At 36.3% G+C, this 12,839-nt stretch overlaps 1 protein-coding gene across 4 annotated transcripts in view; it reads right to left on the bottom strand.

Moving 5' to 3' along the window:
* COL14A1 (collagen type XIV alpha 1 chain) overlaps window positions 1-12,839 on the bottom strand; it is a 225,284-nt gene that overhangs the window by 97,744 nt on the left and 114,701 nt on the right. For all 4 annotated transcript variants that reach the window (XM_073230026.1, XM_073230025.1, XM_073230022.1 and 1 more), the window contains exons 22-23: window positions 10,892-11,041; window positions 8,036-8,152 (exon numbers count right to left, since the gene is read on the bottom strand). In XM_073230026.1, coding sequence (XP_073086127.1) covers window positions 8,036-8,152; window positions 10,892-11,041 — 267 coding nt within the window. The remainder of the gene's footprint in view (window positions 1-8,035; window positions 8,153-10,891; window positions 11,042-12,839) is intronic.

Below are 12,839 nucleotides of genomic sequence, written 5' to 3'. Positions count from 1 at the left end.
GAAGATTTACTGCTACCATGAAAAGAACAATCTTCTAGATTGATCTTTATCTGATTCCTAAGTTGCATCCATGTAGTCAAAACCTTACATAGCTTTACTTCTAGAATTTAAAAACCAGTATTTAAAACTGCATTAATTAAATACATTACACATATTATTGAGTGATTTTAACAAACTACTTCAAATGCTATTTGCAATTTATCAAATATAAACAAAATATAGAAAACATAAAAACAGACCAGTTACATTTTTAAGCACAAAATACAAGAACTAGTAAACAGTTACTTTTACCTATTTTGAAAGCATGCCACCAATTAAACTTCAATCTATATTTTAATGTATATATTGGAACAAAACATATATATACAATGTACATATATCAGGACAAATATGACATATACCATTTAAAATTTTGCCTATGGACAAATCTTGATTTTTAAAAATATAAATAAATTAAGGCCATTTGTTAAATGGAATTTGAAATTTATTTTTATAATTCTGAATATTACAGAGTTTCAAAAGTGAGCCTTATAATATAATCTTAGTAATACATTTATTCAGAATAAATTAAGGTCTACCTCAGTAATTTATTGTATATTTTGCAAAATGATGAAATAAAAAGATTGTTAAGGTGTTTGTGAGATTATATATTGCTATTCAAGGAGTTTGCTTGTAAGAAAATAAAAATGAACACTGCACTCTGCTTTGCTTATGTCCAAATTCAGTGTTTGATTCCCAGGCTCAGAAACCCATAGTAGCTCTTTCTTTTTAATACTTAACCACAACTATGGAGCCTCTTACAAGCTCTGTTGACCTGTTAACTACCTGTAATACAAACATATCCTAAATCCTTTGCATGGATCATATTTATCCATCTCCATAAAAGCTTCCTGGGACGCCCCATGAATCAAACCTTGAAATGTGCTTTTCTACTGTCTCTTCTATTTCCCGTGGACATCTGTGAACTTTACAGACCATTGATAATGCAATGTAAATGCATTTTACTGCTAAAAAAAAAATCTACAAACCATTGGAAAACTGGAACAGACATAATAAAATTAATCAATCTATATCCCAATACTAACAAAGAGTTACGTGAAAGGGCATGTATCCATGTTGCTTTTGGCACGTGATTCTGGTCTAAAGGTTTGCCTTAAAGAAATCATCTAAACCGATCAAATGATGACCAATTTCCTCAAACCCTTGTGCCAAAAGTTAATGTATTTTTTTAGGACAGGGGAAAAAATTGTGTGCATTCATTCTTATGAAGCCATACTAAATATATTCTGTAGGTTATTATCATGCTGATAATGAGGCCACCAACTTGAATCATCACAATGTCCTAGGTAGAGTAACGGAGATCCACAAGTAAAAAATATCCAGGATCCAAGACAGTCTGCTGGAATTTTAAGATACAAATGCTTCCGTTCCCAACGTCTGACAAATATCTTGACCCCCAAACATAATGTCACTACTTCAAAAAGTTTAATCTTGAGAACAGGTTTTGTTTTATATGAGTTTTTGTTTTGGATCTGGTGTCTGGTTGAGGTAGATTCTCCACTGTGCTGTGATTCTCTACTTAGGATACTGCAAAACTGACATTTCAACAACAAGATAGAAGATAAGGTGAGTATTCCTGGAAACTTTTTTTAAAGCAGGAATGAAGAAATTCACCAAGTTATGGAGATTACAGAATGACTACAGAACTTGGGCTCATGTAGTGTATAAATACATGAACTTGCCAAGTCAACTCAAAAATAGCTGGAGAGAGCAATACAACTCCAGAACTTCCACAGAACTACTGCAGGCTCCCACGGGGTTCTGAGTTAACCAAGACCAACCAAAAGTCTCTGACTTTGGTCTGTCCTACAGTTAACCAGTAAAATTGTAAGTTAAGAGCTTACAATTTAATTTGGCAAGTGGATGACTGACACAAACACGGATGTATTTCAGTCTTTCCTGAGAAAACCTTATCCTTTTGGTAATCTTTCTTTTATTTCTTCTTGGCTATAAAAAATGTCATAATATTTACATGGGTAGAGGACATCTGTTGTTTTTGCCTATCTTGCATCTATTCCCTCTTTCTTTGAATACGTTCTGCCTCACTCTCAGTCTTTATGATTTGGAAAGGGCTGAATAACTCCCCACTCCCCCCAGATACAGGGGCGGGAGGCAACCAGTTCTGACCAGTCAGTTTATTTCATGCCCTTGCACTCAATGACAGATTTAGGAGTATATGACCTAAACCAGGCCAATATGACTCAAGTTGCTGGACTTTTGTTGGAATTACTGAGAAAGAGAAGCTTTCCCTTCACTAAGACTGTCGGGTTGGAGGACATAATTCTGGATCTGATCGAGGCCAACTCCAAGAATCTGGCTGGGAACGAAGGCAGAGGAGAGCAGAGCAGAAAGATGGAGCAAGACTTATTTTTGATGACACTGTCTGAACACTTAAATCCAGATGTGCCTGAAGTCAGATACTACTGAACTTCTCAGTATATTAGCCAATAAATTGACTCTTTTGCTTAAGTCATTTTTGCCTGCATTTCTGCCATTTACAAACAAACAAATCTGAATGAGACAGCCTGACTGTTTTATTCACAAAAACCTTAGAAATTTGTAGGTATTACCTCAGGAAAAGGCCTCAAAAGAAGTAATTTAAGAGAAACTAAATCTCAGAGAAGTTGACCAGTAGTTATGGTTAGAACTGAGGTGCCTTCACTGACTTCGTCCCAGAATACAAGTTCACATACCAGACCATGGAGAGAGAATATATTTAAAAAAAAAAAAAAAAGGAAAAAATTACCCATCAAATAATCGGGATTTGTCAGAGGCATTCTGTAATAGGTCACTCTAGGATAAAACTTATCTCCTTCATATGGAGGAATTAGGTCCCATTTCTCTTTAGTATCTCTTCCTGGGTGGAAAGACTGAATGAAATGTCTTCAGTGGTAGCACATGAAGTCAATGGGAACTGGGACCAAGTTAAAGCAGTGGGGGCTCTGGGACTCATCTGCCTGTGGAAAAATGGGCATCTGACCACAAGCCCTTGCCAGGCAGTGACAGCATGAGGATCACATTTCTCTGCAAGATAAACCCAGCCTGAAACCAAGCTCATAGACACAGAGAACAGATTAGTGGCTGTCAGAGGCAGAGGGAGGGAGAAATGGGTGAAGAAGGTTGATAATGAAAAAAACAAAGGAAAGAAACTCAGTCTAATTCTTCCCCACTCTGAAGTAGAAAAAATATTCCTTTACCTAAACTGTACAAGTTAAAATATTTAAATACATTCTCTACTGCTATCCCTATACTCAATCCCTACCTCCAACCACTTCTTTTTGAGTCTGTCAGTTAGGATCTATTGCTGTCCTGTTAGTTAACAATATTCAGTCAGTCAACTGGTTGAATAAAATGTAGGCTAATTGGGCTCATAAATCTCTCAACTAAAAATGTTGATGAAAAATACACTGAGCAACACGTTGTTCATTCTTGTTTAATAGAGACTATTGAGGCTCAGTTCAAGAGGTTTTTGGCAGCTGGAAAACAATACTGAGAGGTACAAATTAACTTCAAGATAAGAAGGAAACGTGGACTCACGTTTTTCTCTAGCAAAGACCTTGGCTTCAGAAAAGAGATTTTTTGAGGTTTTGGATTACCAGATCAATGTTATCAGACACATCAATCATATCCTTTGATAAGAATCCCAGTGCTATTTTCCAAGTACGCTAAACCAAATGCACTTAATAAAACAATACTTATGGGTCTCATTAATTCCATTGATAAAGCCAGTTTCAACACATCTTCATGTCATTCTATATACTTACATTTTTTTGAAAGTCTATAAATATTCATAGGAGCCTTCATGGCAACTTCATAAATGATATAAAAGGATAAAATATTGTGGGGTACTTTGGCAGTGTGACTTTTTTACACTTAGTATTTTTTTCAAACCTTAACAAATTCCAGTAAATGTCAACCCCCTAAATTTACAATGTGACTTAGCTGTTCTTATAAAGATACAGGAAATGTAACTCTTTAAGGTTTTATAGTCTTTTCTCTATGGCAGTTGCATATTTTTCATATACTTTTGCTTAAGCATCCAATAAATCATGTTTAAAACAACCACAAAATCCAAGTGACTTATCCTGATTTTCCCTTACTGTATATTTATTTCAGACTAAAGCCACTCTCCTATGTTTAGCCAGTGTCAGGCTAAATGGATCCTTATAGGATTACACACAGGAAGTTAAGGAATTAGTGGCTCAGTATCTCTATTCAGATAATGTCTTGGCTGGGATTGTCAGGGGTTGCTTCTTGTGTTGCTCATATTCTATTCTCATATTCTCAGCATATTTCCAAATGTTAGCAAGACTCTACTAAACTGTGCTTTCTACTTTTTTGGATCATCTGCATTTTTAATGTAGTCACAGTCAGCAATATGGGTGAATAAATTAATTTTATCTAGACCCAAAAAATTAGTTCCTTCTGCTTTTTAAATGAGGAAAGCATGATCATTTTCCAGAAAGAAAATTTTTAACAATTTCATTAGCATGTTTGAAAAATTTTTAAAAATTATTTGGGTTTCTCTAGTGTCTCTTATAGCTCCCCCAGAATAACAAGATATATCTTTCCTACTGATAATACAAATTTGATTAGTTTTCATTATTTAATCTCACCTTCTGAATATTATCCATGCTGATAATATGAAAAGAGGATTGAGGCTCTCTAGAAACTCGCTTTTCAGGAATCAACCTTTTGTTGTTCTTGATATTTTTAATGAAATCATTTTTAGTGTTCCAACTATGAAACAAAGTCTCAAATTGTAGTTGTAATTAAGAATAAATACTGAAAAATCTGTTCATGATAGCATAGATACATTATACCATCTTCTGAATGAGAGTTTCTTGTTCACCAATTATCCCCAAAAGTAAGAATAATTACTAAGTAAAACATTAAAGTAAAATCTAGATCCCATGGAGTAAATACTAAAATATTAGTGCCATATAATTGTAATGCATGTTAGTCCTGGCTATTCAGTTCCTATTACCAATAGCAGCTAACATTTTTCAGGCATCTCATTTGTGCAAAGCAGTTTGCAAATGCTTTATACAAATTTATCTCAGGTTAATCCCCACAGAATGCCAAGAAATGAGAACTATGGTTAATGCCCATTAACAGATGAGAAAATGGGGGTTTGGAGATATTAAATAACTAGCTTAGTCAGTCATTCTGACTTTATATCCTGCATGATCCATAACACAATACTGCCTCCTCAAGAAGAGGGAGGAGTTACAACTAACACCAAAGAAATGCAAAGAAGTATAAGCAAATTTTATGAAAAATTATATGCCAATAAATTGGACAACCTAGAATAGACAGCTTAATTCTACCAAATATTTGAAATGAGATAATATCCATCCTTCTCAAAGTATTAAAAAAAAAATAAAAGAGGAGGGAATACTTCCAAACTCATTCTATGAGGCCAGCATCACTCTAATACTAAAACCATACATCAAAAGGATCATCCATCACAAGCAAGGGGGATTTATTCCAGGGATGCAAAGATGGTACAATATTTATAAATCAATCAACATCATACACATATTAACAAAAAGGATAAATACCACATGATCATCTCAACAGATGTTGAAAAAGCACTTGACAAAGTTCAACACCCATTAATGATAAAAACTCTCAACAAAATGGGTATAAAGGGTACATACCTCAATATAATAAAGGTCATATATGACAAACCCACAGCTAACATCACACGCAATGGCAAAAAGCTGAAAGCTGTTCCTCTAAGATCAGGAACAAGACAAAGATGTCCACTCTCACCACTTTTATTCAACATAGTACTGGAAGTCCTAGCTATGGCAATCAGACAAAAAGGCAAACAGGCAAAGAGATAAAAGGCATCCAAAATGGTAAGGAAGAAGTAAAAAGCTGTCACTATTTGCAGATGAGATGATATACACAGAGGAAACCCAAAAATCTAATAGAATTAATGACTGGATTCAGCAAGTGGCAAGGATACAAAATCAATATACAGAAATCTGTTGCATTCCTATATTCTAGCAACAATGTAGCAGAAAGGGAAATTGAGAAAACAATTACAATTACAATTCCATTAGCAAGAATAAAATACCTAGGAATAAACCTAACCAAGGAAGTGAAAGACCTGTACTTTGAAAACTGTAAGACATGATGAAAGAATTTAAGAAGACACAAATAAATGGAAATCTAACCCATGCTTATGGATAGGAAGAATTAATATTGTCAAGATGCCCATCCTGCCCAAGGCAATTTATAGATTCAGTGCAATCCCTATCAAAATACAAATGGCATTTTTCAATGAACAAGAACAAAGAAACCTATATGTTATATGGAACCAAAAAAGACCCCGAATAGCCAAAGCTATCTTGAGAAAGAAAAACAAAGCTGGAGGGGATTATGCTTCCTGACTTTAAAATTTAAGCTATACTACAAAGAAGCTATAGTAACCCAAACAGTATGGTACTGGCATAAGAACAGGCCCATATATCAGTGGAACAGAATACAGAGCCCAGATATAAACCCATGTATATATGATCAATTAACATATGACAAAGGAGCCACAAATAAAAAATGAGGAAAAGATAGTCTCTTCAATGAATGGTGTTGGGAAAACTGGATAGCCACATGCAAGAGAATGCAATTAGATTATTGTCTACCACCGTATACAAAGTAAACTGACAATGGATTAAAGACCAAAATATAAGACATGAAACCATAAAACTCTCAGAAGAAAAATAGGCAAAAATCTCTTGAAGATAAGCATGAGCAATTCCTGGACACATCTCCTGAGCAAGGGAAACAAAATCAAAACTGAGAAAGTTGTACTACATCAAACTAAAAAGCTGCTGTATAGCAAAGAATACCATTAGCAGAACAAAAAAGCATCCTACAATATGGGAGAATATATTCATAAATAATTTATCTGATAAGGGGTTATCATCTAAAATATATAAAGAATTCATAAGCCTCAACACCAGAAACTCAAATAACCCAATTAAAAAATGTGCGAAGGACCTGAATAGACATTTTCTCCAAGGAAGAAATACAGATGGCCAACAGGCACATAAAAAATGCTCCACATCGCTAATCACCAGAGAAATGCAAATCAAAACCACAGTGAGATATTTCCTCATACTAATTAGAATGGCCACTATCCAAAAAGACAAGAAATAACAAGTGCTGGCAAAGATGTGGAGAAAAGGGAACCCTCCTACAATGTTTATGGGAGGGTAAATTGGTGTAGCCTCTGTGGAAAGCAGTATGGAAGTTCCTCAAAAAACTAAAAACAGAAATATCAAACAACCCAGTAACTCCACTCCTAGAAATTTACCTGAAGAAAACAAAATCCCTGATTCAAAAAGATATATGCACCCTTATATTTACTGCCACATTATTTACAATGGCCAAGATATGGAAGCAACCAAAGTGTCCATCAGTAGATGAACAGATAAAGAAGATTTGGTACATATAAACAATGGAATATTATTCAGCCATAAAGAAAAGAAAGAAATCTTGCCATTTGCAACACTGTGGGCAGATCTAAAGGGTATTATGCTAAGTGAAATAGGCCAGGCAGAAAAAGACAAATACCATATGTTTTCACTTACATGTGGAAAACAAAACAAAATATAACAAGCAAAACAGCAATAATCTCATAGACATTGAGAAGTAACTGGTGCTTACCAGAGGGAGGGGTTGGGATGGGTGGTTGAAATAGATGAAGGGGATAAAGAGGCACAAAATCTAAATCACAACATGAATTAGTCATGGGGATGAATGCACAGCATAGAGAAATAGTCAAGAGTTCTATAACATCTTTCTCTGTTGATAGATAGCAACTACAATAGCTGGAGTGTGCATTTTTTTTTTTTAAAAAAGAAGGCTCTTGTCTAATGTCACTTGTGTGTTATCCACAGTGATATGCACAGAACCAAGTACACAAGTGCTTGACAAAATATATGTGATGGATTGCACTTACCCTGGAGAGATTCTAGAACTATCCTGTAGGCAGTAGCATGACGGTGGATCTGCCACTTAGGACACAAGCTGGTCATTTGAATCTGGTCTGCTTGAAGATTGGTCACACCCAAAAACACTATAATGAAATAGAAACGTAACTGTCACACTGCAGACAATGCCACAAATGTCCCCAAATCTGAAATTAACCTTAACACAACAGTATTCTAATTAAAGCTCCATAACCAGGGGAGGGAAATTCATCAACTCACAGTAAATTAGTGAACAAAAGATAACTACTTTATGACTTGAAAGAGCAGTTGTAGAACAGTATGCATGATATGGCCTGGCTGATATTTGTAAACAAAAAAGGAAATACATATTCACAAGAAAAAGATCACATGCAATGGATGGTGAAATTATGGGTGATTTTTAATCTTCCCTCTTTATTTATTTGTGTTTACTATATTTTCCACAATTAATATCTAAGACTTTTTTGAAAAAAAATTTAGTATAGTATGTACTTGTGAACCACTGGGAGAGAGTCATGGTTTAAATAAACGCAAAGTTGACAAAAGGGAAACAGGAGCAGTTTCAGGAAGACTGGCCTTCAAAACATAACTGAATGAGAATAAGCTAATTTTTGAAAATTTCAAAATGAAAGATTAACACAAATAAAAAATTATTAAAAAACAAATACGCTGATTCCTATTAACCTTACAACACTGTGATGTACAACAATTATTCACAGAAAGATTATTTGGGAAGCAGTAAAAATAGTGTTTCTCTAACACAATAGAGAAATAAGCATCCGTGTTTATCATTTAAATCTAAGCAGGAAAAGCAGAAATTTAATATTTACTTTCTCTAATGACCTGACTTCTTCTATCCACATAAATTTCTCCTACTTCTCCCTCTCTCTTAGCTACCTCATAAAATAAAAATAGCTTAAAATTACTTTTCAAGACAGTAAAAATAAACTTGCCTAATTACAGTTTACATCTTTTCATTGTTCCTTTTGGTTAGATAACAGAGAGAAGACCTTTTTACTAAAGCTAATTAAGCAATCCCTGTCCTCCCACAAAAAAAGGAAATTGATAGTTTTACATAACTACACTAAATTTTTTTTTTAAACTTAAATTAATACATTTGCCATTGTATGGGGTTTTATTTTGCTTGGGAGAAAGAAAACCAATAATAAGCTCACCTAATTTTTACTTTAAGGAGAAAATATAAAATAATTCAATACTCTCTCTTTTAAATATATTTGGAATACTCAACATAATTATTAAAGAAGAGAAGAGGGATGGAAAGAAGAAAGAGGAAACTGAGAAAGGAGGATAGAAAGAGACAAGAAAGAGTAAAAAGAGAGATCAACAAAGAAATCACAGACACAGAAAATGTGGCACATATAGAAAGAACAATCTAGAGAGGAAAATAAAGATAAACTAGATAAAGAGAGAAGAGATAGAGAGTAGGAAAATGCACATGGGATTCTGGTGTTCCCAAGGAAGAACTGAGGAATTGCTGTACTAGCACCACCTCAGAAACTACTTGGAGATTATGGTAGCCACCAGAACTGTATCATGGTCAAAAGCCAAGTATGAGATCAGAACCATAGGGCAATGGCTTCCTAGATCTACTGCAGACAGAAACTGTTTCTTTTGGAATTAACTTGTTTCTGTATCTAGCCTTTAAGGTCTCAAGATGAATATTCCCTACAAGAGAGTTTAGAAAGCCTCTTCTATTGAAAGGGCAGGCCCTACATAAAACACAAGTAACCAAATGTAAATGGCTTGCAGTCTGGGTTAACACATGACCCACTCCTGCTTAATTCCATCTATCAGATTATTTGATGAGGGATGAGACTGAGATGTTGGCCAAGTACATAAAGCACAATTATTACAATAATCACAGTGGTTATTCATTGAATGCTTGCCATATGGTTAACACTTTTTATACAGTATCTCTTTAATCCTCATAACTAGCCAATAAATGGTTATTATTATCTTTATTTTAGAGTTGAGACAACTTGGGCTCGGAGAAGTGGTTTACTCAAGGCCATAGCTAATAAGTAGCAGATTTAAGGCTTATACTTTTGATTATACCTCAACTCTCATTCTCAATAAGGTTGTATATCCATTGTACTTCAATTTTAAAAAAATACTGTTCTGTTTAGAGTAATTACATGGGTTTTGAAAAGTATTTAAGTAAAAAACAAAAAACTTGCAAGTCGATTTAAAGAAATACATTAAACAGATGGTGTGGAAATATAACAAATATCAGGAATATGGAACATTCATGCTGGAGTCTGGAAAAAACAGCATTGTGCCATGGGGGTCTGGGAGGGGTATATGCCAACGAGAAGTCCCGAGGGTGCATAGACAGCATGAAAACCCTTAACAGGTAGAGAAGACGTCCTTAGAGTGGTGCATTTATCTTCTACGGATGGCGTGTGTGTATGCATATGTGTGTGCGCACGCATGTTTCAGGGACAACAGGCAGAGGCTTTGAGAAAAGGCAAACTTCCCCATGGCCCAAATCTGACTGGTGTTGGCTGTGTCAGCCTACAGGCTGGTTGGAAGTTTTCACCTAATTTGAAAAACGCCAACAAAAACTTTCCAGAGGGAAATCCTATCCGCCACCACGTGTATTTGAATGCCAGGCTCTGACGTTCGCCTGCCAACCAGGACTCTGAACTCCAGTCCTGAGTAAGGAGCACCAGGGCTTTTCTTTCCATGAAACACCATCCAGAAAAGGCAATGCTGAGAAAAAGAGAGCCAACTGCCAAGCCAAGCAAAAGCAGGGCTTGAATTACAGTGAAAACAAAGCGGCAAAAGCACATGGGGGCGCCGAGACGACGGGACGTTAGCCTTACGGGTTTTCACCGCGCCGGTCAGCGCGTCGCTGAAGCCCGAGACCTGGGAGGCAAATACTTTCACGCTGTAGTCCATGCCACTGAGCAGGTTGGTGATGAGAATGGTGTTGATGTCAGCTCCCACGAAGGTCTCCAGTGTGGGGCCGGCAACTAAAGGAGAAAGAGTGTATCTCAGTTAGAGCGGAACATGGAAACACAGAAACCGTCCTGAAGTGGATTGCACTTGTTCAGCTGTTGTGCAGTTGCCCGGGATTGTACAGAAGGCCGGCGGCAGAGCTGCGCGTTGAACCTAGCTGCACCTAACTCTAAGCCTTATGCACCTCACTACATGCTGAAGCTCTTTTTAGGGATCTAGTCCTTTTCTCAAAAGCAGTTCTTCCCTGGTGCTTATTTGAAGAAGCTGGTCCACCATCCATCCATTAGTGGAGTTACTCTGTTGCCATAGGCTTTGGGGCATTTGCCAAACCGAAGAAGTCATTCTCAGTCTCCCTTTCTCACACACCCAGCTTTGTCCCTAGCAGGCATGCAAATGACGGTAGGGGCAAGTTTTATCACGGACGTTATGCCATACCTTGCTGTCTGGGGGGCCCACCCACGTTACCACATTAGTTCTGCCTACTCCTTTTAAGATTTTTAAGACCAGACTGATGACGCACTTAATCCAAGACTCTTCATCAGTAGGCTTCTTTGGGCCTTTATATTTTCACCTCTGTTTCAACCCAGTGAGTCTTATTTAACATTAAAAACATTCCTTGCCAAGTTCTTTTTATTTACCTCATGCCTCTTCCCAGATGTGCTCATTCTCTGAGAGCTTTGAGTTAGAAATAAGCTCCTAAAATACTTGTTACTTTACTCCAGAACACCCCCTTCCAATAAAATATTTGTGTATATTTCTGTATGTATGTGTTATCTCAGTAGCAGTTTTCCCAGGCCCTAAATCCTCAAGGCAAGTGACCACGCATGATTCTTTCACTTCGGCATCACTGACATTGTGGGCTGGATAGTTCTTTACTCTGGGGCAGGATGGTGGAGGCACTGTCACATGTCTGATGCTTAACAGTACCTGCCAGATGCCAATGGCAATGCTCTACCCTCTGAGCTATATAATATACATGATTTATGTAATCTATATAATCTACAGTAGAAAATATCTCTGCTAGAACTGAAACTGAAGGGATTGAAAAGATATGCCATGCAAATAGGAACGAAAAAAAGCTGGAGTTGCAATACTTACATCAGAGACAATAGGCTTCAAAACAAAGTAACCAGAAACAAAGGACATTACATGATGATAAAAGGATCAGTCCAACAAGAAGACAGAACAATTATAAATTTCTATGCACCCAACACAGGAGCACCTAAACATATAAACCAAATACAGACCTAAAAGGAGGAACTGACAGCAATACAGTACTAGTAGGTAACTTTAACACCCCACTTACATCAATGGATAGATAGGTCATCCAGACAGAAAATAAATAAGGAAACAGAAGAAAAGTAAAGAATATACCTCTTTTGGGCAGCAAAACTGCACCAATCAAGAACCACTGGCTTAAGACAAAGCTATTTCCCTCAGAAAATACTTAAAAAATGATCCAAAGAACAAATCCAGCAAGGCTGTACTACGAATTAACACATGGCTTAGGTCTAAACAAAACAAACAACAACAAAACTGGTGATGGATCCCAAGGCATCAACCTTGATCAGGCTAGTCTGTCCCCTATATATCCCAACCGCATCTTGCTATTTCATTTGCATGGTTTACCTGGAGAATTTGGAGGTGGGGTATTTTAGTTGTATGGGCCTTAATAGTGGGACAGAACAGAAAAAGCTCTACAGTGTTAGAGGCAAGAGAATCTCACAGGACAAATTGAGACTAACAAAGTTTTTGAGGGCAGAAAGTTTTTTAATGATCTGAAGAATGCTTTTTTAAATATCCCTGCCAAAT

This window comes from Manis javanica, chromosome 2, assembly GCF_040802235.1.
Source record: "Manis javanica isolate MJ-LG chromosome 2, MJ_LKY, whole genome shotgun sequence".
NCBI classification, from domain to species: domain Eukaryota; kingdom Metazoa; phylum Chordata; class Mammalia; order Pholidota; family Manidae; genus Manis; species Manis javanica.
The sequence above is the reverse complement of the archived record's forward strand: the minus strand, read 5'-3'. Positions and strand labels throughout refer to the sequence as shown.